The sequence below is a fragment of the Ctenopharyngodon idella genome, chromosome 15 (genome assembly GCF_019924925.1).
Source record: "Ctenopharyngodon idella isolate HZGC_01 chromosome 15, HZGC01, whole genome shotgun sequence".
Lineage (NCBI taxonomy): Eukaryota > Metazoa > Chordata > Actinopteri > Cypriniformes > Xenocyprididae > Ctenopharyngodon > Ctenopharyngodon idella.
Window position 1 is genome coordinate 9,942,973 of NC_067234.1, and position 21,148 is coordinate 9,964,120.

The window sequence follows — 21,148 nt, forward strand, 5'->3', positions numbered from 1 at the left end:
ATGCATGCTAATAAGCAACTAGTTAAAAGACCCTAAAATAAAGTGTTACCTAATGGTGCTATTGGGAAGACTAATTAAAAAGTAAGTGAACATCTCACCCACTTGATAGATACCTCTGCTTTATGTCACATTACATTCAAACTTGAAATGACTTGTAAATGTAATCTGTGAGGAGCAAATGATCAGTTTATTAATCAGTTGATACAGCGTTCTTATGTTCACTATTTTTGAATAAATTTAAAAATGATAAGAAAACTTGAGAAATATACTTAGTTTTAATAAATAATACAATAATTGCATTATTATTGTAAAAATACAAAACAGATTTGTTTTGGTTGTTTTTTTTTAAAGAGGAAGTAATGTTTATTTATTTAATATGAAAAAAGAATGTGTCAGTATTAAGTGTAACTGAAACATTCACAAACAACAACAAAACAGTGAGGCTTCCTCATTTCAGAACACCATTGCAAGCCACTAGCTACTTGTCACGATCAACAGCTGGAGTGCCCTTGATAGCCACCAGAGGGCACTCCACCCCGACTATTGCCACACCATCAAGGACTCAATTTCCCATAGTTCATTGCCTGGGTTCCTCAGCCATGATTGTTCTCAGCTGTTTGTCATTAGCATCTTCACCTCTATCTATAAAAGCTAGGTTCTCTCATTTACTCATTGCTAGATCTTGTGGTAACACTTTACAACAAGTTTCATTAGTTAACTAATAACGAACTGCAGTTTTACAGCATTTATTAATCTTTGTTAATGTTAATTTCAACATTTACTAATATATTATTAAAGTCTTGTTAACATTAGTTAATGCGCTGTGAACTAACATGAACAAGCAATGAACAACTGTATTTTCATTAACTAACATTAACGTAGATTAGTAAATACAGTAACAAATGTATTGCTCATGGTTAGTTCATATTGGTTAATACATTAAGTAATGTTTAACTAATGAACCTAACTGTAAAGTGTTACTGATCTTGTTAATGTTTGTACTGCATTTCTTAGCACTCTCCTGATTTTCTTGGTCTTTTTGTTCACTGCATGTTCCCAGGATTTTTTTTGTTTGTCTGTATCTTGGACTCTGTTTTGACTTGGATTGTTTGCCCTCTGGTTTTGACCTTCTACCTGTTTTTAGATTATGCTTGTGGATTACCCTTTTAATAAATACTGCACTACAAATGTTAGAATGAACTAGCAATAAGTAAAAGAGAGAATCTGGCTTTTATAGGTAGAAGTGATGATGCTAATGACAAACACCTGAGAACAATTATGGCTAATGAAACATAGGAAATTGAGCCTGCGTCTCAATGTGCATACTATCCATCCTAAATAGTGTGTGACATTAGTAATATTCAATTCTATTTAGAGCGGAGATAGTATGCACATTGGGATGCAGGGTGAATCCTTGATGGTGTGGCAATAGTCGGGGGTGGAGTTCCCTCTGGTGGCTATCAAGGGCACTCCAGCTGGTGATTGTTACACTACTAGTGTATCTACAAAGGCTGCAGCCAATGAGCATCAGGATTCTCCGCAGGTCAACGTGCCGAAATACACTCAGAGGGGTGACCCAAACCATACATAATTAAAACACTTATTATAGAAAACTATCATGAGTAGTCTTCATCTCACATTCATATAAAGACAAAATTGTTGATCTTTTGACATTGACAAAACAATTTTTAAAGTATAAATGAAATATATAAATTACAGATATTTCAGTAAATTACAGTATATGTTTCATGTTTGATCTTCACTGGATCTTTGCAAATCTTTCTTCTTCCTGAGCTGGGCTCTAAAGGCCTTGCAGAAGATGAAGTATATAAGAGGATCGAAACAGACATTTAGCACTGAAATCAAGATAGTCAGTTCCTTCAGGATGTTTAATGCTTGAGCTGTTGTACAATCACTTCTGAACACGTAAGGCAGTCTCACCAGATGATAGGGCACAAAGCACACGCAGAAAACTACCACTAGAACTAGCATGTTGCGCTTAGATTTGTTAAACTTATGGCTGTTAGATGTGGTCTGTGTGGATAACTGAGCTTGTCGGATCTTTTGCAGAGTCTTCCAATAAAGAAAAACCAGAGACGTTAGCACAAACATGAAGACTACAATGGATGAACAGTGGATGATTTTGTAGGCCAAGCTGATCTCGAGACTGTGATGGGATTCACAAGAAAATTCATCAAGCTTTTGACCCCAGGTGGTCTGAAGAAAGAGAATCAGGTAGATGGAAGATATGGCTAGCAAGGAGAGCCAAGTAGCTGCGGAAATGTGGCGGGCAGTACGAACCGTCTGCAGAGCATGAGTCTCCAATGGCCGAACAATCTTCAGGTACCTGAGATGACAAAGTAAAGTAATCAGAATGCTGTTAATATCAATTTGCATTTCACTGTGAGAATAATTCACAATGTATCACATACACATTTATCAACCCAGGCTTGGAAAAATGTGCCTGTATTGACGTTTCTGCAAAATGATATTACGTTGCTTCTTGCACTTTTCATGCATGTGAATTTGGCAACGTTCTGGCAATGAAATGTCCGGTGAGTGGCACTAAAAGTTTAATGCTCTAATCTACAATAAATCTGACCCTACACCTTACAGATAGATTTAACAAAAGCAAATGTGAGATAAAAATGCATTTGCTGAAGCAACCATTCATTATTATTTTAACTTGCTTCTAAAAGTCTTTGAGCTCATTTAGAGTGACGTGCGTATTGTGGGAATCAAGCTCTCCACATCTGAATGCTGTACCAGGTGAGCTACCAAGCAAGTTTACAACATCTGAAAAGCCATACATATGGAGCTGGTTATGTGATGCAAACATGAAAGTGTATTAGTTTACAAATCATGCACAATGATAAAAGTGTTTTGCGGTCATAACATAGAATTGTGCAAGTAACAAATCAAGTTGTTGGTGTTTTACTGCCACTAGAGCTCATTTCAGATGGAAAGTGCAGTAAATCGTATGTATAAAAAGTTAGAAATGCTTTTGGAGTTTTGCAAAAATGTAGATAGAGGCATGTTTTTTAAATGTGCCTAGGTTGACGTATCTACTTCTTTGATTGCCTTTGATTTTACGTTTAACACCTCAAGTTAATGATATAATTATATAATTAATGATAATAACTTTGATAATAACTACCATTAGAGGTTTGTAGAGGTCCTTGCCTGTGCCAAATTCACTGCCACAATGCTGAGGTGTTGCGGGTGGTTGCCAGGGCATTACTGTGGTTGCAAACATGTTCTGAGCCTTGGTGTTTTGGGTGGTTGCTAGGTTACTGGCCCAAACTTACTTACATTCTTTGCTGAGAGAATGTATTTGAATGTTTCCATATTTTTTTTAAAAATGTGGTAAATTATGCAAATTTTAGTTAACACAACCTCATGCAATATACAGGTGCTGGTCATATAATTAGAATATCATCAAAAAGTTGATTTATTTCACTAATTCCATTCAAAAAGTGAAACTTGTATATTATATTCATTCATTACACACAGACTGATATATTTCAAATGTTTATTTCTTTTAATTTTGATGATTATAACGGACAACTAAGGAAAATCCCAAATTCAGTATCTCAGAAAATTAGAATATTGTGAAAAGGTTCAATATTGAAGACACCTGGTGCCACACTCTAATCAGCTAATTAACTCAAAACACCTGCAAAGGCCTTTAAATGGTCTCTCAGTCTAGTTCTGTAGGCTACACAATCATGGGGAAGATGACAAACAATAACAAAGGCGTAGATTGATAATGCAGTGAATAGCGTGGAATCATGGAACTTGTCGTCATGTCGACGGATCTAATAATGTTTATGGGGAAATAATGTTTATGGATGAGTTCTTTCACATGACTGTGGTATGAAGAAGGGCGTGGCCGAGAATCGCGGGCCCGACTGCTAACGAGAGACAGATATCAGTGCCACGTGAGTCCCATGGGATATATGAGGACATTTAATTCTACCGAACTACCCATGCTGAAGTGCTGAAATATAATCATACAGGTCAGTTTATTTGTCGAATTAAAATTGTGAGGTAACGCAGCGCTGTTTCGCTACACACTATCATACTAAACTGCATTTGAGTGTGTTGAAAATTGTAATGTTATTCTATGTATTAGTTTGTTGGCTGTATGAGACTAACAGTGAGCTAGATCAACATTAGAATATCATACTTATGATATTCTAACATTTCATCGTGTTGAGCTATATAACATTGATTCGTCTTATGTACATTTGCTTGTCTAATAACATGCAAGAGCATGACTGTCAAGTCGAAGTTTGTCGCAAAGCTCTCGCCATCTCGAAAACGCCACGCTGATATTGATCTTCATTTTATTTCACCCTTTGTCCCAAAGCTGCTTGCCATGGTCCATAATGTTTGAATGAAACAACAGCGTGCCGCTAGACCAGTGGTTCTCAAACTTTTTTGGTTGCGCCCCACTTTAAACCTATAAAAAAATTGACAGCGCCTCACAAGCTCAGCTTCTTTTAAGTTACGTCTTCTCACCAGAACGCGTACAGCCGCGGATCGCGCGCCGTTCAAAAAGCAGCTTGTGATTTCGTCCGCTGAAGCACTGCTTTTCTATGGCGAGCAACTTTGGGCTTGTTCAGACAGTGACAAGTCAAGAATCTGAAGAACGAGTCAGTGTAATTGACGTTCAGTGCCGTTTTATAAAGGCAGAGCGCCAGCACTATTCACGCACTTGAACGCCATTTCAAAACATTTTTTTCCCCTGTTGATCGCCCCACGCTTTGAGAACCACTGCGCTAGACGTTATCAAAGAGTATAGAACCCAAGAGGCGACACTTTGATATTTTTTGTGTAACAGCCACTAGATGGCGCTCCGTAAGTACACAATTGAATGAAATATGTAACACTGTGCAAGTGTTTTTTTTTATATTTTATTATTAAAAATCTTACATATTGTGCCTTTAAGTGTGATTAGATGCATTATAGAGACCTGGGGTACTGTACAAAATGGTCTCAATTTTCATTAATTTCTTCATTTTCATTTTGAAGATAAACAAAAGTCTTAGGGGTCTGAATTGACTTAAGTGTAAGAAAATGATGACAGAATTTTCATTTTTGGGTGAACTATCCCTGTAATGGCTCGTGTCCACTCTTAAATGTAAGTGTTTTGGGTTTTTTACTTAGTTTTATGATCCACCAGATTAAATAAGTGAGTTGCATACCTGTTTGCAGCAATAAAGTCCATGAAGAGAATGCTTGCATACATGTTTAAATAGAAGGCTGTTGCTCCAAAGCTGCAGTAAATATTATGTATCGTCATGGAATAGTTAGCACTGTTGGCAATGCGCAAAGGTAAACAAAGGCAAAGGAAGAAGTCAGCTGTGGCCAGGTTCTTCATGTAGACCGTGACACTGGACTGGACACGCTGATTAGTGCAGAAATACACACGCATTGTGATGCAATTCAGCACTACACTGACAAGAAACACTAGTGAGTAGCTAAATATGAAAACAGGGTGGGCAGAGACCTCTGAAAATTCACAGGAAACTTCTGTGGTGTTGGTTATGTTTGGTTTAATTTTATCAACTGGGGAAGTGGTGAAGATGGTTGCAGGCACTGCAGACTCCATCTAGATGAGCAAGAGAGAAACAGAGACTGATGAGAAGAAAACATTCTAATTTTCAATCTCATATACAAACTTTGCAATCTACTGTGAAAAACTGCTGTGAAAACATCCAAATTCTGACAGTAACAATGTTTTCCATTATAACAGTAATACTGTAGGAAGCAATGCATTCTGGGCGACATTGCAAAACCAGATACAATCTTTCAGAATATGATTATCATAACACTAAGTGATCTACTGATGTAATTTCTCAGAGTTACTGTAATTAATTATGTGAAGTTAATCATCACATCACTTTTAGAATCAAAGATTAGACTCTGAATGTGATTAATGAATCAGGCTTGATTTTCCTTGCCATAGCAAATGTACCTTACAAACACACAGTTACAGCAGCCAGAAAAACAGAAACATAAAATAATCCAGGGCCAAGTGCCCAACTAAAGGAAACACTAATCACCATATTGGTGACGATGGCAAAACATTTTCAATAAAACATCAACAATGATTAGAGCTAAACCTCTGTTAATTCTCACTAGCTATGTTTCCATCCAAAGTTGTGAATTTAACTTGGCCGCAAAATGGGAATATTGCATAAAACATTTGCGAATAAAGCAGCATTTCCATCCCATGTGTTCAAGGGAACAAAATTGTCACTTCCTGGGAAATTGGTTCAAAATATCTGTAATAAAAAATGAAAGTTGCTGCAATCGGGGAAGCCATGTAGCTCTTTTTCCTACATCATAAATGACTTGCATAAATATCTTGCATTCGGATGCCAGGTGTTTGGGAAAGCAATAGTGTGAAATGCTTCTGGAAGAGAATTAAACCAAATCATTTTGATGACAGACTTTAGCTTCAGAAGGATCAAACCAACATTTGAGATGCTATGCAATGGAATTGGTATGCTGGTTAGTTCAGTTATCCAGTCACATCCACTGTTGAAGTCACGTGAGTTTTTTTTATTGTGCGTCAAGGATTTATTTGGTAAATATTTTTCCATTGTAGTTTATGCATGTTTTCTTATTGGATAAAAAAAATGTATCCCCCTCAATTGAGCGCAAAAGTTTTTTTTAATACAAATTTTTAGAAGTTATGTGCATCTTGGAGTTTCCATCCAGCATTTTTTATGTGATATCCCAACATGTGCATAAAAATACATGGATAGAAACTAAGCTAATAAGAAATTTTTTAAGACATATGAAAGATCAAACTGCATGGTTTGTAATAAGTGAAGCTGGTTGTAGAAGCGTCGGAATTTAAACTTGACTTCTACCATTCGGGGGCTGGTATCAACAAGCAGTCCAGTCATTCCTCCATGAGATAAAGTTTATTTTCCATTTTGTAGACAGCAGCATGCACGCACATTTTGGTTACAGCTGTTGAAAACTGATTCGCTCCCCCGATGCCATTTCCTGTCAATACTTAAATGTGTTTCACCAAAAGCGGGTGCCAACGTTACAATTCAATCAATAAAAATAAACAGGAATATACATAAAATACATAAGTAAATTATACAAAAAGAATATAAACAAATAATTATCATGATTTGATATAACTTAAAGTTCATTCAGGTCCAAAAAATGAGGCAATTCAAAATGGAAACAAATTATTAAAGTGGCCATAACACTGGTAATGCTGTTTTTGGAGTTGTTTAATCATCCTCTGCTGTGGTTTTGAGAGATTTATTCTGTTATTTTATTTGCAGTTGATTTGATCTAAGGCTGTGGTTGTAAGTCAGTTGTTGTGTTTCTGCTCATCTTTTTTCTGTTGCACTTGCTTGTTAAAGGCAGATGTTCATCACTAATGCTCAATTATTACTTGATTATCTAATTAACTGCAACACTGCATGCATCAATGTTTGTCATCAACCCTTGTACTATTTTTTTTTTTTTAACGCTACTGCAAGTAATTTACTGTCAAATTACTGTGAAAAATACAGCAATGTACTGTAAAGCCTGCCAAATTTAATAAACGAATCATCTGAATTACAGTCAAATATTAGTAAAAGTTCAATGCACTTACATTAAAAGCAAAAAAAAAAAAAAAAACAGTTCTGTATTTTGCACAAGATAGAAGTGAGTTCTGTTAGGGTGTAGTGTTGTCAAAAGTACCGGTACTTCGGTACCAAGTCGGTACTGAAATTTTGAAAATGTGATGATACCAGCATTTCTGTAGTACCAGTAGTACCGAGAATCCGGGTATATTCGGTACCCACTGATAGGGCTGTGCCAGTATTTACTTGAATATGACACGAGTGAAGCACAAAGCTTTGTTTACAAAAGAAATAATAGGTTAGCAATTAAATGTGACATCGCATGGAAACAATTTCAAATGGAAACAATATTCCATTAGTTATTCCACTGAACATGGAATCTCTGTTTCTTTTCCCAAATCTTCACTCACGCAGGGGATTATAAATGTTTCTTTCTTTCGTTCGCTTTTAGGCCTATTATATGTTCGCATTCTTTACTGTGGTAAAGTAGAAAAAACACCGTAGGACAGAAACCTTTTTGTGTCAGTTTCTATTTAACACAGTTTGTGCTTGTTATTAGACTTGATAAGGCGCGTCAAGTTTATTTGTATAGCGCTTTTCACACACGCTGGTAATTTTTACTTTCGCTTTCCCTGGCAGCGCTAAATCAAATATAGCCTGAATGTGTGAAGATAAAACTCGCTTTTCAGACCTTTTACAAGTGTCAGTTCCTTGTAACATCAGGAGATAACATGAAGATATTATTAAAGCGAAATGGTCTCTTTCCTGCTCGTGTCCCACATCCCTCTCAAAGAGCAGAGCAGTAGGCTATATGACACATCTTTGTGTAGAAATAAAAAACTAATATTTATTTTTAAAAAATAATATTTAACTTTCTTATTATTGCTACAATAGCTGGTTGTGAGCATTAACACGCACGATGAGGAGGATAGAAGTATAACTCTCTTTAATAAATCCACAAAGAAGGTAATCCACAGACAGGTAAAACGAGGAGACAACCACACTACACATGAACGATACCAGACAACACAAGACTGAAAACACAGGGCTAATATACACAGGACAACAAGGTGGGTGATGGAACACAGCTGGTGGTGATAATGAGGTGATCAGCAACTATGGGAACAAACTAGCGGCAGGAAATGGCGCAACACAAGTCCAAAACAAGTCCAAAACATGTCCAAAACAGAGTGTACATGTAACATATCGCCCCCTCCCGGAAAGGGGCGTCCCCACGCCGTGGAGAGGGGAAGATGAAGATGAGATGCTGAAGATGGTGTAGGAGGCGGCTCAGTAGGCGGACGGCTAACCGGGAGGAGGCGAAGTGCAGGAGTCCAGGGTGATGCAGGTGATGGAGTACAGGGAGGTGTAGATGGTGGTGAAATCCAGTAAGTAGCCTTGAGCAGGGGAGTCCAGGTGATGCTCCAGGCCACAGCCAGGACGGCGACCCACAGCGGCGTTGCTGGAGGGAGGAACCGAGGTGGTGAAACTCTCCAAACAACCTTGGGGAGGCGTGGAAGCGGCGCAGCCGATGGAGGTGGAGCCTTGGGCGAAGACAGAGAGCCGAAGGAGCGGGGCGATGCCGATGGTCTCGGAGTCTGCAACGGAGTCGCAGCGACAGCCCCCCAAGGTGGAAGCAGGGTACCGGAAGGGCTGAGGTGGAGCTGGAACGACTGAGGGCCGAGGCGGAGTCTGAGGGAAGGCGGAGTCAATCGGAGCCGTAGGGGTGGAGGGTCGGAGAGCCTCGAACGACCCGTAAGTACGTGGCGATGTAATTGCGATGTCTGACCCAGCGGAGTCAAGGGTCCGAGGGAGTCCAGTGGAGCCGAACGCTCGATGGTCTCTGCTGTAGATGAGGGTGGAAGGAGCAGCGGCGGAGGAGTCAGGACGATGAGCCAAGGTGTTACGACGGGATCTGAGGCCTGAGGCGGAGCCGCAGGATCTTCATCGCCTGAAGCTGGCTCACAGCAGGCCCCAGATGTAGCCGCTGAGAGGAGGCTGGTGTAGAGCTGAGGGAGTGATGGGATACAGTGAGGGCTGGGTAGCAGGCATGGTTGAGGGCTGGAGAAAGGGCTGGTGAACAGAGGGACTGAAAAATAAAAAATCTTGAATAGAGGTTTGGAGAGGAGGTGGGAGAGGGAGGCTGGGCGGGACCAGTTCATCCAAAATAGAACAGACAGTCTCAGAAGAAATTAACAGAGGTAGGGAATCTTCTCCAAACTCAAAACAGCAGTCATTAGTGCATGTCTGGAACTCACTCTCAGTGGCGGGAGTGTGGGCGGGGCTCCATTCCAAACCCTCGTCTTCCTCACTGACTCCCTCGGCGATGGATGTTACAGCGAACTTGCACACCTGGTCTGACACGCTGTGCTCCGGCTCCGCGGCGATGTTAAGCTCAGTCGTTCCACTCGTCGCTGGCTCTTGCATCGCGGTGGAGGCGGGCTCTCTGTCTTCGGTGGTGTTGCGCTGACTTTCCACGCCGTCTGGAGGTTCCTGGCTAGGCACTGGAGTGGGAGTGGGGCTGGTGTCGTTGTCGCAGAATCCCACGGTCATAGATGATCCACATGACGCCAGCACCGACTCCACGTATTCAGGGAAGCTCCCTCGAGGCCCTTCCCCGGACAGCTACGCTTTGGTGGCGGTGTTGAGGCTGGCATACAGGAAGTTGCAAAGGCTGCTGTCCAGGAAATGTGTAGATGGTACTAAAAACAAAAAAATCGTCCAAATGTCTTGCTGCCGTACCATGGGTGCAGCAGGCGCAATAATATTACGCAGCGTCTCTCACAAATGTCTCCATGGTTGCAAGGCACGCTCCCTGTGCAAGCAGGGGGTCACAGGCGCTGTGTAATATCATTGCGCCTGCTGCAGCCATGGTACAGCAGCAAAGTTCCTTGATTATTACGCCAGAATGAGAGTATAGTTCCTAGCCATATCGGCCTAGAAAATCACAACTTTTCATTTTCCGTCGGTCTTAGTACATGGTGTAACTACAGAAGAGTCAAGTTTTAAATAGGAAAAATATTGAAACTCTTTTGTCATTTTTTAACGAGATGCTAACGGTCTAATCAGATTCAATGAACTATGCTAAGCTATGCTAAAAGTGGTACCGCCAGACCCGGAGATCGTCTGAATGGATTCGAAAACGGTAAAACTCAACTGTTTAACTCTAGGGGAGTTGGAAAATGAGCTTATTTTCAAAAAAAGTGGAGTGTTCCTTTAAAAGGTGTAACTGTGTAGTTCCTGATGCAATGTCTATTTGGTAGTTATATTAGCTCATTATGTGTGTTATTGATTAACTGTGTGATACTTGAGTTAAAGTGATGTTTTTAGTTTTATTTATTTCACTATTACACATTAAAGGCCCTATTTTAATGATCTAAGTGCATGGTCTTAATTGTATGGCGCAGATGCACTTAGAGCATGTCTGAATCCACTTTTGCTAGTTTAACGTTGGAAAAAATATTTGGCATGTTTGGCATGTGTAACAAGCAAAGTCTACGCACGTTGTGCACCCGCCTATAGGTGCATATTACAAACGCGCCCTTTAAATATTACAAACGCGCCCTTTAATGGCGCAGTCGTTTTCAGTTGCCTCAAAATAGCACCACGCCAACTATGTGCCTGAACACACCTCGTTTTCAGACCAGCACGCCCATAGGCGAACAGATGGGTGCAAGTGCATTGCAGATGGGTGCATGCTGTTTAAACAACGAGGGTGCTGGACGTGAAAATGGTAACTGCGTTGGGCTGAAACTAGCAATAAAACACTTGTGTCATGCCTGGCATTGCATTGCGTCAAGTGTATGATAGGGCCCTAAGTGTTTGGGCAGTGTTTGCAGTTTACTTTTATATTAAGAAGTATTCTGTTAAGTTGACTCAAAAGAAATAAGTTCACATTTACAAATGTATTAGTCTTTAAACATGGTTCAAGCCAATCGGTATTCCCAAAATGCAATGAGTTAACGTCCATGGAATTATTATGGTATAGGGAAGTGACAATCCTAAGGAACAGAGATAAAAATGCTCTTCAAAATGCCATTGAAATGTATTTTTCTGGCATGTTAGGTTATATATTAGACTGTCCAACATGTTTTAACCCTCATAAACTTGAAGTATAATAATCTAATTGCAAACAGTAAATAGAAAAGCCACATTACAACAAATACTTCTAATCTAATAGGTCAGAGTGAAAATAATCCTCTGCTTACACCTTAACAGCATAAATCATTTAAAAGGAAATAGCAATATTTAATCTAAACTCCCTTTAAAAAATAATATAGGTTCTTATAATTTTAGTTATAAATCATAATTTGCTGTACGGCTAATGAAACTTACTTGAAATCCACTTGTAACAAACACTGATCTTTGGTGCAGAGTTTTGTCCTTCTGTCACTTAAGCCTCCTTCTGTAGGTTGATGCAAAAGAAATATATTGTGTTTTGTTCTGGACTTCTGAGGTGAGAAGTTGTGAAATATGAAGGAACTGCAAAAGCAGGTTGTTGATGATAGGGGAGGAGGGGTATTTTGTGGTGAATGAAAAAACACAGAAGTGTGGTCGATGAATAGCTGAAAGACAAAAATGATGCTGGATTCATATTCATGCTGTACAGCATGTTAATAAAGGTTAAGAATGACATAATTTTACTCTTATGCCTAGACTTAGGAACCTTTATGAATCATACTTATTCTTAAGTGTTAAGACTAGTGTGTTGTCATATGTGATGTTAGAATAAAGATGCGCTGGCTCCTTTAAGAACAGCTGCAACTTGATGATGTCATCAATGTTAGACCAGCCACAGTCTGCTGCATGGTAGATAGCTGTTCTTTATTGTGGTTGCATCCCAAGCCATCTGCTACTTTTCTGGTCTTTCGGAGGCATCGTTGGTATGTAAATTTATGTTAAGATATGATTTAACAATATTTGATTCTATTTTGTGTTTAGTGCAAGATTTAATTTGAATCTTCATACTGATGTGTGTAAAATACCTTGCACATATATTTTGTCTATATTTCAAGTAATTATTGTTAATCTTTTGATATAATTTGAGTGATCAGTATACAGTTTGAGACTGTTGAGTTTATTTCATATCAATGTATGCGCTGCAATTTCATATGTGCCCATTGTATACCGGCGATGCATGCTGAATTCCTTCTTTTGTAAACTTAAATTCATACATTTGTCTCATGTTATCTTTTCAGTTTTACCCTACTCCCAGTCATCCATTAAAGAAGTAAACTGGTTATCTGTTTCAGCGTGGTGATTGGCAGAGGAGTTATCTGTCTGTCAACATATGCAAAGTGCATTGGGGTGGCAGAATAACTAGGTCTCAGCTCCTAAATTATTTAAAAGTGCTGGAGTGGTCTCCTAACCTAGTTAGAAGTAACAAGATGGCAGCAAAGAAGAGGAGACACACGCTTTCCAATGAAGATATGATGTATTGGAGTTTTATGACGACATGGCGTTGATAAAACAATATAAACTTGATTGACAATTCTTTTTTTTAAATAAATGTAATAAATGTAATAAATATTACTTAAAATGTATTAAATGTATTAATTATTAATAAATTTAATGACTGAATAAACTTTTTATAATTTTAAATGCAATAACTTCTCCCATCAATGCTCTAACTGTAGAAATGCAAATAGTAATTACATTTTTTGGTAACTGGAAAAATGCAGCAGTACACCGGTGATGACTTGGACCCATCAGTGCAAATTAAGCAAGCTCTTAAATAGCACTATTGCTAAACTTACAACACCAAACATATAGTATCTTGGAGAGACTTTTGACTGCCAAGATCTGATTCGTAATTATATGAGGGAACCCATCTGGGTGCCGGTCAGAGCACAATTTTATATAAGGATGAGGAGACAGATCATCAGGTTTAGATGATGTATTGATAAAAGATAAGCTGCAGAGGTACAGGTATTTCACAGGTAGATTTCTGTTACAGGCAGCAGAGGCATTAGTCTGGAACACATGAAATACAATAAAGGATAATGAATAACTAAAAATAGTTTGGCATATATACAATAATAAATGTCCATTGGTACATAAAGGCAGTCAAAGTATATTAAATCCTCATCAATAACATTTCTCCATGAAATATACAATCCAAGGAAGGGAAATTGTACATTATAAGCCATAAGCGATCATCTAACATGATAAACATAACTCCATATAGATATAATCACGGATATGAGGAATATAATTATAGTGTGATCGCTCATCTGGTATAAACAGCTCACAATATCAAAATCACATCAACAAACTTATTGTAAACCAGAACAGTGATATACATACACAAACAGAAGAAATAATCACATATGAAACAGCGTCATTAAGTTAGACTAACAGAAACAACAGCTGCGGACATGTCTAAACGTGTGTGACGCAATACCGATCTCAATAAACACAAAAATAAGGCAAACAGGCTTATTTGCAGGTCAATGACTAACACCTTGAGGTAATTCTGCAGCAAATATCACCAATAAATAGCAATAAATGTCCTTTCAGTTGAGCAGGCAACAGCAGTTTAACCAAAGAGCATAGAATCCAAGAGGCGAAACTCTGCTGCTTTTTGGGTAGCAGCCACCAGGTGGCGCTTCAGTAGTGCGGCAGCCATTTTGGGGTGAAAATGGCAACTAGACAATAGAATCCATCACTTCTTATGTACTGTAGCGAATTAACTCAAAGGGGAAATATTAATTATTCATAACTCATTATGATTATTAATTATGATTAATTATGAATATGTGAATGTTAATCAGATTAACTTGATGTAGCAACATTAAAATTAATATTACAATCAATTAACCTGTTCGTCCAGTGAACACTCAGTGTTATTTGTTTATTAATTCTAAGAAATGTTCATTTCCAGGTTATGAAAAAAACAACATTCCTATTGTACAGTACTACTCAGAGCATGTAGTCAAGATCTAAATCATATAAGAGGCAATTTATTAGCAGACGGAGTCAGAACCAAACATGTATTGTGCACAATCTTTATTAACTAACTCACAAACACGTAACTAAACTAACAAACACATAACATACATGCAGGTCACACACATACTAGGTAAAAATGAGCAATGATAGAGTTGAACCGGAAGTGGGACCGGAAATGGAGCTATGAGAAAAGTCAAAGACAATCTGGAAAAGAATCATCAGTTTCCTCAGTAATAAAACACCTTTGCTGACACAGGTGGTTTACAAATTAATACTAAATCGCTGTTTAGTGTTCAAATGTACCATACTTGCAAGATGCCTTTAGGTCGAGGAGCATCGGATTTGCAGGCTGAGGAGTCCTTGATGATTCAGTCCGAAGTTGTAGTCAGTATCTTCTGCGTTGGATGAAGTAATATGAAACAACTTTATTAATTTGGGGAATAACAACTCTGTTAAAGAACTCTTTCCCCACTAAGAGTCAAATTATCTCTCTCAAAGATGAGCACATGGCTGGGTTGCAGGCCTAGGCCTACAGGCCTTGGCCTGAAGAGGCCTGGAGCAAAAAGGGGGTCTCTTCAGTTGTCCAAGAAGCAAGAAGGAGGGAGGGAGGGGCGTTGTGCACTGGCTTTTAACCTCTGGTCAAAGTCACACCTCTTAGGGTTGACCTGACCAATGAAGATGTTGTATTCCCGGGCGACAACACGCCTCCTGTCAGGGCTTTTACGACCGAGCAAGATTAACTGGCTGAGTTTTTGAAGAAGAACTATTAAAGATTCTTGTAATACTGATGTGTTGCATGAGGTATCGACACATCGCATACACAAGCATTTAAATCTTCTCGATACAAACCCATAGACACTAAACATGGCATAATTGAGGTTACCTTAAATGTATCATAAAACATGTCAATACAATACTGAGTACAGTACAACAAACAGTAATAATGAATACCATTTCCCGGGGATATGCATGTTAATTTATAGAACAGTCTGTCTATAAATTAATGCAGGAAAGTCTGTTTTTTGTGGGAAAGATGCAGGTTTTCTGTGTGTCTCCTTGTCTCTGCTTTTCTCTGCTCTTCTCTGCTCTTCCATGTGGCAACCAACATTCTTTAGCGCAATAAAACTTGTAACTGAGAACTTCTCGGGGGATGGGGGACAGACCCCAGAGTGAGCTTTAAACCATTATTGGTTAACTATAACAAATAATTGTGTCTGATTTGTCTTAGTCGTTACAGCACCCAAAATCGGCGAATCTCACAGCCAAATCAGGAACGCAATAGAAAATTTCTCAAATTCAGTAAGTTTTATGACACCTACAGTAAATGTTGTATTGTCTTAGCCTATATGTTTTATGTTATCAGTTGTGGAATCCAACCATTAACGTACACATCTGAGGTAACGTAGCTAGCCTACTCTATTGAGTATTTCCATTTTATGCAACTTTACATATTTACTATTAAAAGTAAATTAATAAATTAATAATTAATAAAGTTAAGATCTTCATGTTTGTAGCATGATCCAGGGGATTAAAGTGGAGTAAATTACTCCACTAGGTCTGAAATATATACGTTTTAATCCCCTGGATTAAGCTACAAACATGATTTTATAGAACATGGTGCATTGCTGTGTCTGTTATCCCATAATTCCCACTTTTGGACACAGTGGCTGTGTTTTTTTTTTTGTTTACATAGTCTTGCTTTAATGGACATTAATATACAGGTATCAGCAGAAAAAGATTATACACCATCAATACTAATTTGTGATAATTTTGTACAATGCAAAGCTATTTTTAAAAATAAATTTAAATATTAAAACATTTCACTTTTTAAATTATCATTTATATATGTACAGTGGGTATGGAAAGTATTCAGACCCCCTTAAATTTTTCACTCTTTGTTATATTGCAGCCATTTGCTAAAATCATTTAAGTTCATTTTTTTTCCTCATTAATGTACACACAGCACCCCATATTGACAGAAAAACACAGAATTGTTGACATTTTTGCAGATTTGCACATGGTCCTAAGTATTCAGACCCTTTGCTGTGACACTCATATATTTAACTCAGGTTCTGTCCATTTCTTCTGATCATCCTTGAGATGGTTCTACACCTTCATTTGAGTCCAGCTGTGTTTGATTATTCTGATTGGACTTGATTAGGAAAGCCACACACCTGTCTATATAAGACCTTACAGCTCACAGTGCATGTCAGAGCAAATGAGAATCATGAGGTCAAAGGAACTGCCTGAAGAGCTCAGAGACAGAATTGTGGCAAGGCACAGATCTGGCCAAGGTTACAAAAAAATTTCTGCTGCACTTAAGGTTCCTAAGAGCACAGTGGCCTCGATAATCCTTAAATGGAAGACGTTTGGGACGACCAGAACCCTTCCTAGAGCTGGCCGTCCGGCCAAACTGAGCTATCGGGGGAGAAGAGCCTTGGTGAGAGAGGTAAAGAAGAACCCAAAGATCACTGTGGCTGAGCTCCAGAGATGCAGTCGGGAGATGGGAGAAAGTTGTAGAAAGTCAACCATCACTGCAGCCCTCCACCAGTCAGGGCTTTATGGCAGAGTGGCCCGACGGAAGCCTCTCCTCAGTGCAAGACACATGAAAGCCTGCATGGAGTTTGCTAAAGATGGTGAGAAATAAGATTCTCTGGTCTGATGAGACCAAGATAGAACTTTTTGGCCTTAATTCTAAGCGGTATGTGTGGAGAAAACCAGGCACTGCTTATCACCTGTCCAATACAGACCCAACAGTGAAGCATGGTGGTGGCAGCATCATGCTGTGGGGGTGTTTTTCAGCTGCAGGGACAGGACGAGTGGTTGCAATTGAGGGAAAGATGAATGCGGCCAAGTACAGGGATATCCTGGATGAAAACCTTCTCCAGAGTGCTCAGGACCTCAGACTGGGCCGAAGGTTTACCTTCCAACAAGACAATGACCCTAAGCACACAGCTAAAATAACGAAGGAGTGGCTTCACAACAACTCCGTGACTGTTCTTGAATGGCCCAGCCAGAGCCCTGACTTAAACCCAATTGAGCATCTCTGGAGAGACCTAAAAATGGCTGTCCACCAACGTTTACCATCCAACCTGACAGAACTGGAGAGGATCTGCAAGGAGGAATGGCAGAGGATCCCCAAATCCAGGTGTGAAAAACTTGTTGCATTTTTCCCCTAAAAGACTCATGGCTATATTAGATCAAAAGGGGGCTTCTACTAAATACTGAGCAAAGGGTCTGAATACTTAGGACCATGTGATATTTCAGTTTTTCTTTTTTAATAAATCTGCAAAATGTCAACAATTCTGTGTTTTTCTGTCAATATGGGGTGCTGTGTGTACATTAATGAGGAAAAAAAAAATAACTTAAATGATTTTAGCAAATGGCTGCAATATAACAAAGAGTGAAAAATTTAAGGGGGTCTGAATACTTTCCGTACCCACTGTATATATACAAAGTTCTGGCATGAAACTCTAATGGGCAGGTCCTTTAACTCAGCCTACTCGTAATCACATCATTATCTATAGGACACAGATGATTGGTTCCTGCTCTATTAGTAGCCAACGAGCTTGCATGCTCAATCTTCAAATACATGAGTAGCATTTGCCTTAGCAGTGCAGCTCGCTTCAGAAACCCTCCACCTTCGCCAGCTCCACCTGTATAGATCTGCTACGGGTAATTCATGTACGCTATATTGTACAGCAGCAGCATGTCTTACTTACTCACAGCGTGTTGTGTATGTATTGGCAGTAGCAAGTCCCGTACTTGCTCTGCAGCAGCAGCGTAGCAGATCTATTCCACCAAGACCAAACATATCAACATTGTCATACACATTAACCATGCCAAACACTTAGAGAGTTGTCATGACAGAAATATAATTACATTAAATGATTGGTGTTGTGCTGCTGTGACTTCACCCTTGCAGGCTTGCTATTGGCTGATTCAGAGGTTGAGGACTGCCATTTTGTGTTCACATTATTGTAGTCCTTAGTTCACAACACTTAAGTCAGCACTTAAGAATCAGACTTTGACTTTACTAAAAGTTGCTTTTAGCTTATTTATAAAAGTCTCCTACTCTTAGAAAAGTCCTACTTGTAACTAAGAAATTTTTAACACTAAAGTCCTGTCCACAAGAATGTAACTATTGCTTTCATTTCTACAGTGAGAGCATTGATTTGTAGAGTGGGAGAAGTTATTAAATTTCTTACTAGGTCAGTTACAAAAAGAATACCTTGACAAGCTTTTATCATTTTATCAACTCCCTGTCATCATTTAACTCCAATACATTATATTTTCGTTGGAAAGCGCTCATCTCTGCTGCCATCTTGTTACTCCTAACTAGGTAAGGAGACCTCTCCAGCACATAATTTAGGAGCTGAGACCTAGTCTTAACACTTAGGAACCTTTATGAATCACTCTTATTCGTAAGTCTAGGCATAAGAGTAAAATTGTCATTCTTAGAATTTTGACACACTTAAGACTAAAATTTACTCTAAATGGCTTTATACATACGGCCCCTGGTCACAGATGAGCTAGCAAGATGTGCACCAACAATTTGTCCTCTTTTGAGCTCTGATATGTGTCCCATTATGTTGTGTGTTGTATTATTGCTCTGCTAATTCAATCTTCACTCATACTGATGGGATGTAAAATCAATGAAGATTGGCCAGCAGGCTGTGCATATATAGGCATGAAACATCTCGGTTACGTATGTAACCCTCATTCCCTGAAGGAGGGGACGGAGATGTACGCCAGTAGTGACCGACGAACTGGTATATCGCCAGAGAGCCCTATCAGCTTCGAGTGAAACTAAACAAGCCAATGGAATTGGCGTGCGATATTTGCATTCTGTTTTTCGCTGAGGAGACGACCTTGAGACCTTGCACTACAACTGAGGCACAGGAACTGTGGCGACAGGACGTACGACTCCGTTCCCTCCTTCAGGGAACGAAGGTTACATACGTAACCGAGACGTTTCCTTTCAGTTGGTCACGTTCGACGTACGTCAGTAGTGACCGATGAATTGGGATCCCAAAAAAAGCGCCACAGTTACTCATCCCTTCCAGCACCCAGTGTAAGCTCCAGCCACCCGGCGCACCTGGTTCTGCAAGACCCACTATAGTAAGACTTAGACAACACTGGGGAAGCAAACCCATAGGGGACACTGCGGAGGCTACAACCTACCCTGCAGGGGAGGAATTACGTGGAAATACACATATGGACTGGCCGTGGGCAGTATGCATATGGAGTCCCTGGGATGGATCCAGCCTAGAGATAGGGGAAGACTCATCTGACAGGTGACAGCAGAGCTGACTCACCTAAGGGAAAGACACGGACTCACCGTAGGGAGTTTGACCGTGGACAATACACATATGGGACCACTCACGTGGAGGGGTCACAACATATGGCACCCAGCCAAACATTAATATCGGAGACAGACGTTTGGCCTGGCATCAGACACTCCGCAATGTCCGAGCCACAAGGGGAGGCGGAAGAGCTCGACAGGGTTCGCCAAGCAGGGAACTCTACTGGAGCAAATGGATGCACGTATCCGGCCCGGGGGCGGGAGTGGCATAGCAAGCCGACACTAGAATGGGTTCTTCGCGTTACCGGCTACTGGAAGCGAGTACACGGGAAGAGACCGGTTCCACACGAAGGCTATAGAATCTAGTGAATGTGTTGGGTGTCGCCCAGCCCGCAGCTCTACAGATATCTGTCAGCAAGGCGCCGTGCGCCAGCGCCCAGGAAGAGGCAACTCCTCTAGTAGAGTGAGCTCTTAACCCGAGCGGGCAAGGCACGCCTTGGGACTGATAAGCCAAGGCGACGGCATCCACTATCCAGTGGGCCAAACTCTGCTTAGAGACAGCCTTTCCCTTCTGCTGGCCTCCGTAACAGACGAAGAGCAGATCTGAGGTCCTAAAGCTTCGCGTTCTATGCATGTACAGGCGCAGAGCGCAGACGGGACAGAGCAAAGCCAGGGCTGGGTCTGCCTTCTCTGAAGGCAACGCTTGCAGGTTCACTACCTGATCTCGAAAGGGAGTGGTAGGAACCTTGGGCACATATCCAGGCCGGGGTCTCAGGATAACATGAGAGTCACCGGGCCCAAATTCCAGGCACGATTCGTCGACCGAAAATGCATGTAGGTCCCCTACCCTCTTAACCGAGGCCAATATAACCAGGAGGACGGTCTTAAGGGACAGTACTTTTAACTCCACTGACTGCAAAGGCTCGAAGGGATGACCCCAGAGAGATGTAAGTACCAGGGAGAGATCCCAAGAGGGTATAGAGGAAGGGCAAGGCGGATTCAGTCTCCTCGCCCCCCTCAGGAACCTGACGATCAGGTCGTGCTTCCCCAAAGACTTACCATCGACTGCATCGTGATGTGTGGCAATAGCGGCAACATACACCTTGAGAGTGGAGGGAGACAGCCTTCGCTCCAAGCTCTCTTGCAGGAAGGAAAGCACAGACCTGGCCGAACATGATTGGGGGTCCTCTCGGTGAGAGGAACACCATTCGATGAACAGGTTCCACTTCAATGCATAGAGGTTCCTCGTAGAAGGAGCTCTAACGGAAGTGATAGTGTCTACAAC

The 21,148-nt window shown here is 40.3% G+C and overlaps 1 protein-coding gene across 1 annotated transcript; it reads right to left on the minus strand.

Moving 5' to 3' along the window:
* Positions 1–203: 203 nt before the first annotated feature.
* LOC127495358 (P2Y purinoceptor 14-like) lies at positions 204–12,056 on the minus strand. The gene is made up of 3 exons (XM_051862161.1): positions 11,943–12,056; positions 5,211–5,617; positions 204–2,347 (listed from the first exon to the last, which is right to left on the minus strand). Exons 2-3 carry the CDS (start codon positions 5,615–5,617, stop codon positions 1,747–1,749), a joined length of 1,008 nt encoding a protein of 335 aa, XP_051718121.1. The 5' UTR covers positions 11,943–12,056; the 3' UTR covers positions 204–1,746.
* Positions 12,057–21,148: the final 9,092 nt, after the last annotated feature.

Excerpts from the sequence above, each read along its gene's own strand:
- LOC127495358 (XM_051862161.1), bottom strand. The coding sequence starts at position 5,617 with ATGGAGTCTGCAGTGCCTGCAACCATCTTCACCACTTCCCCAGTTGAT. Across the intron at positions 2,348-5,210 it reads GACTTTATTGCTGCAAACAG|GTACCTGAAGATTGTTCGGC; the intron begins GTATGCAACTCA and ends TTGTCATCTCAG.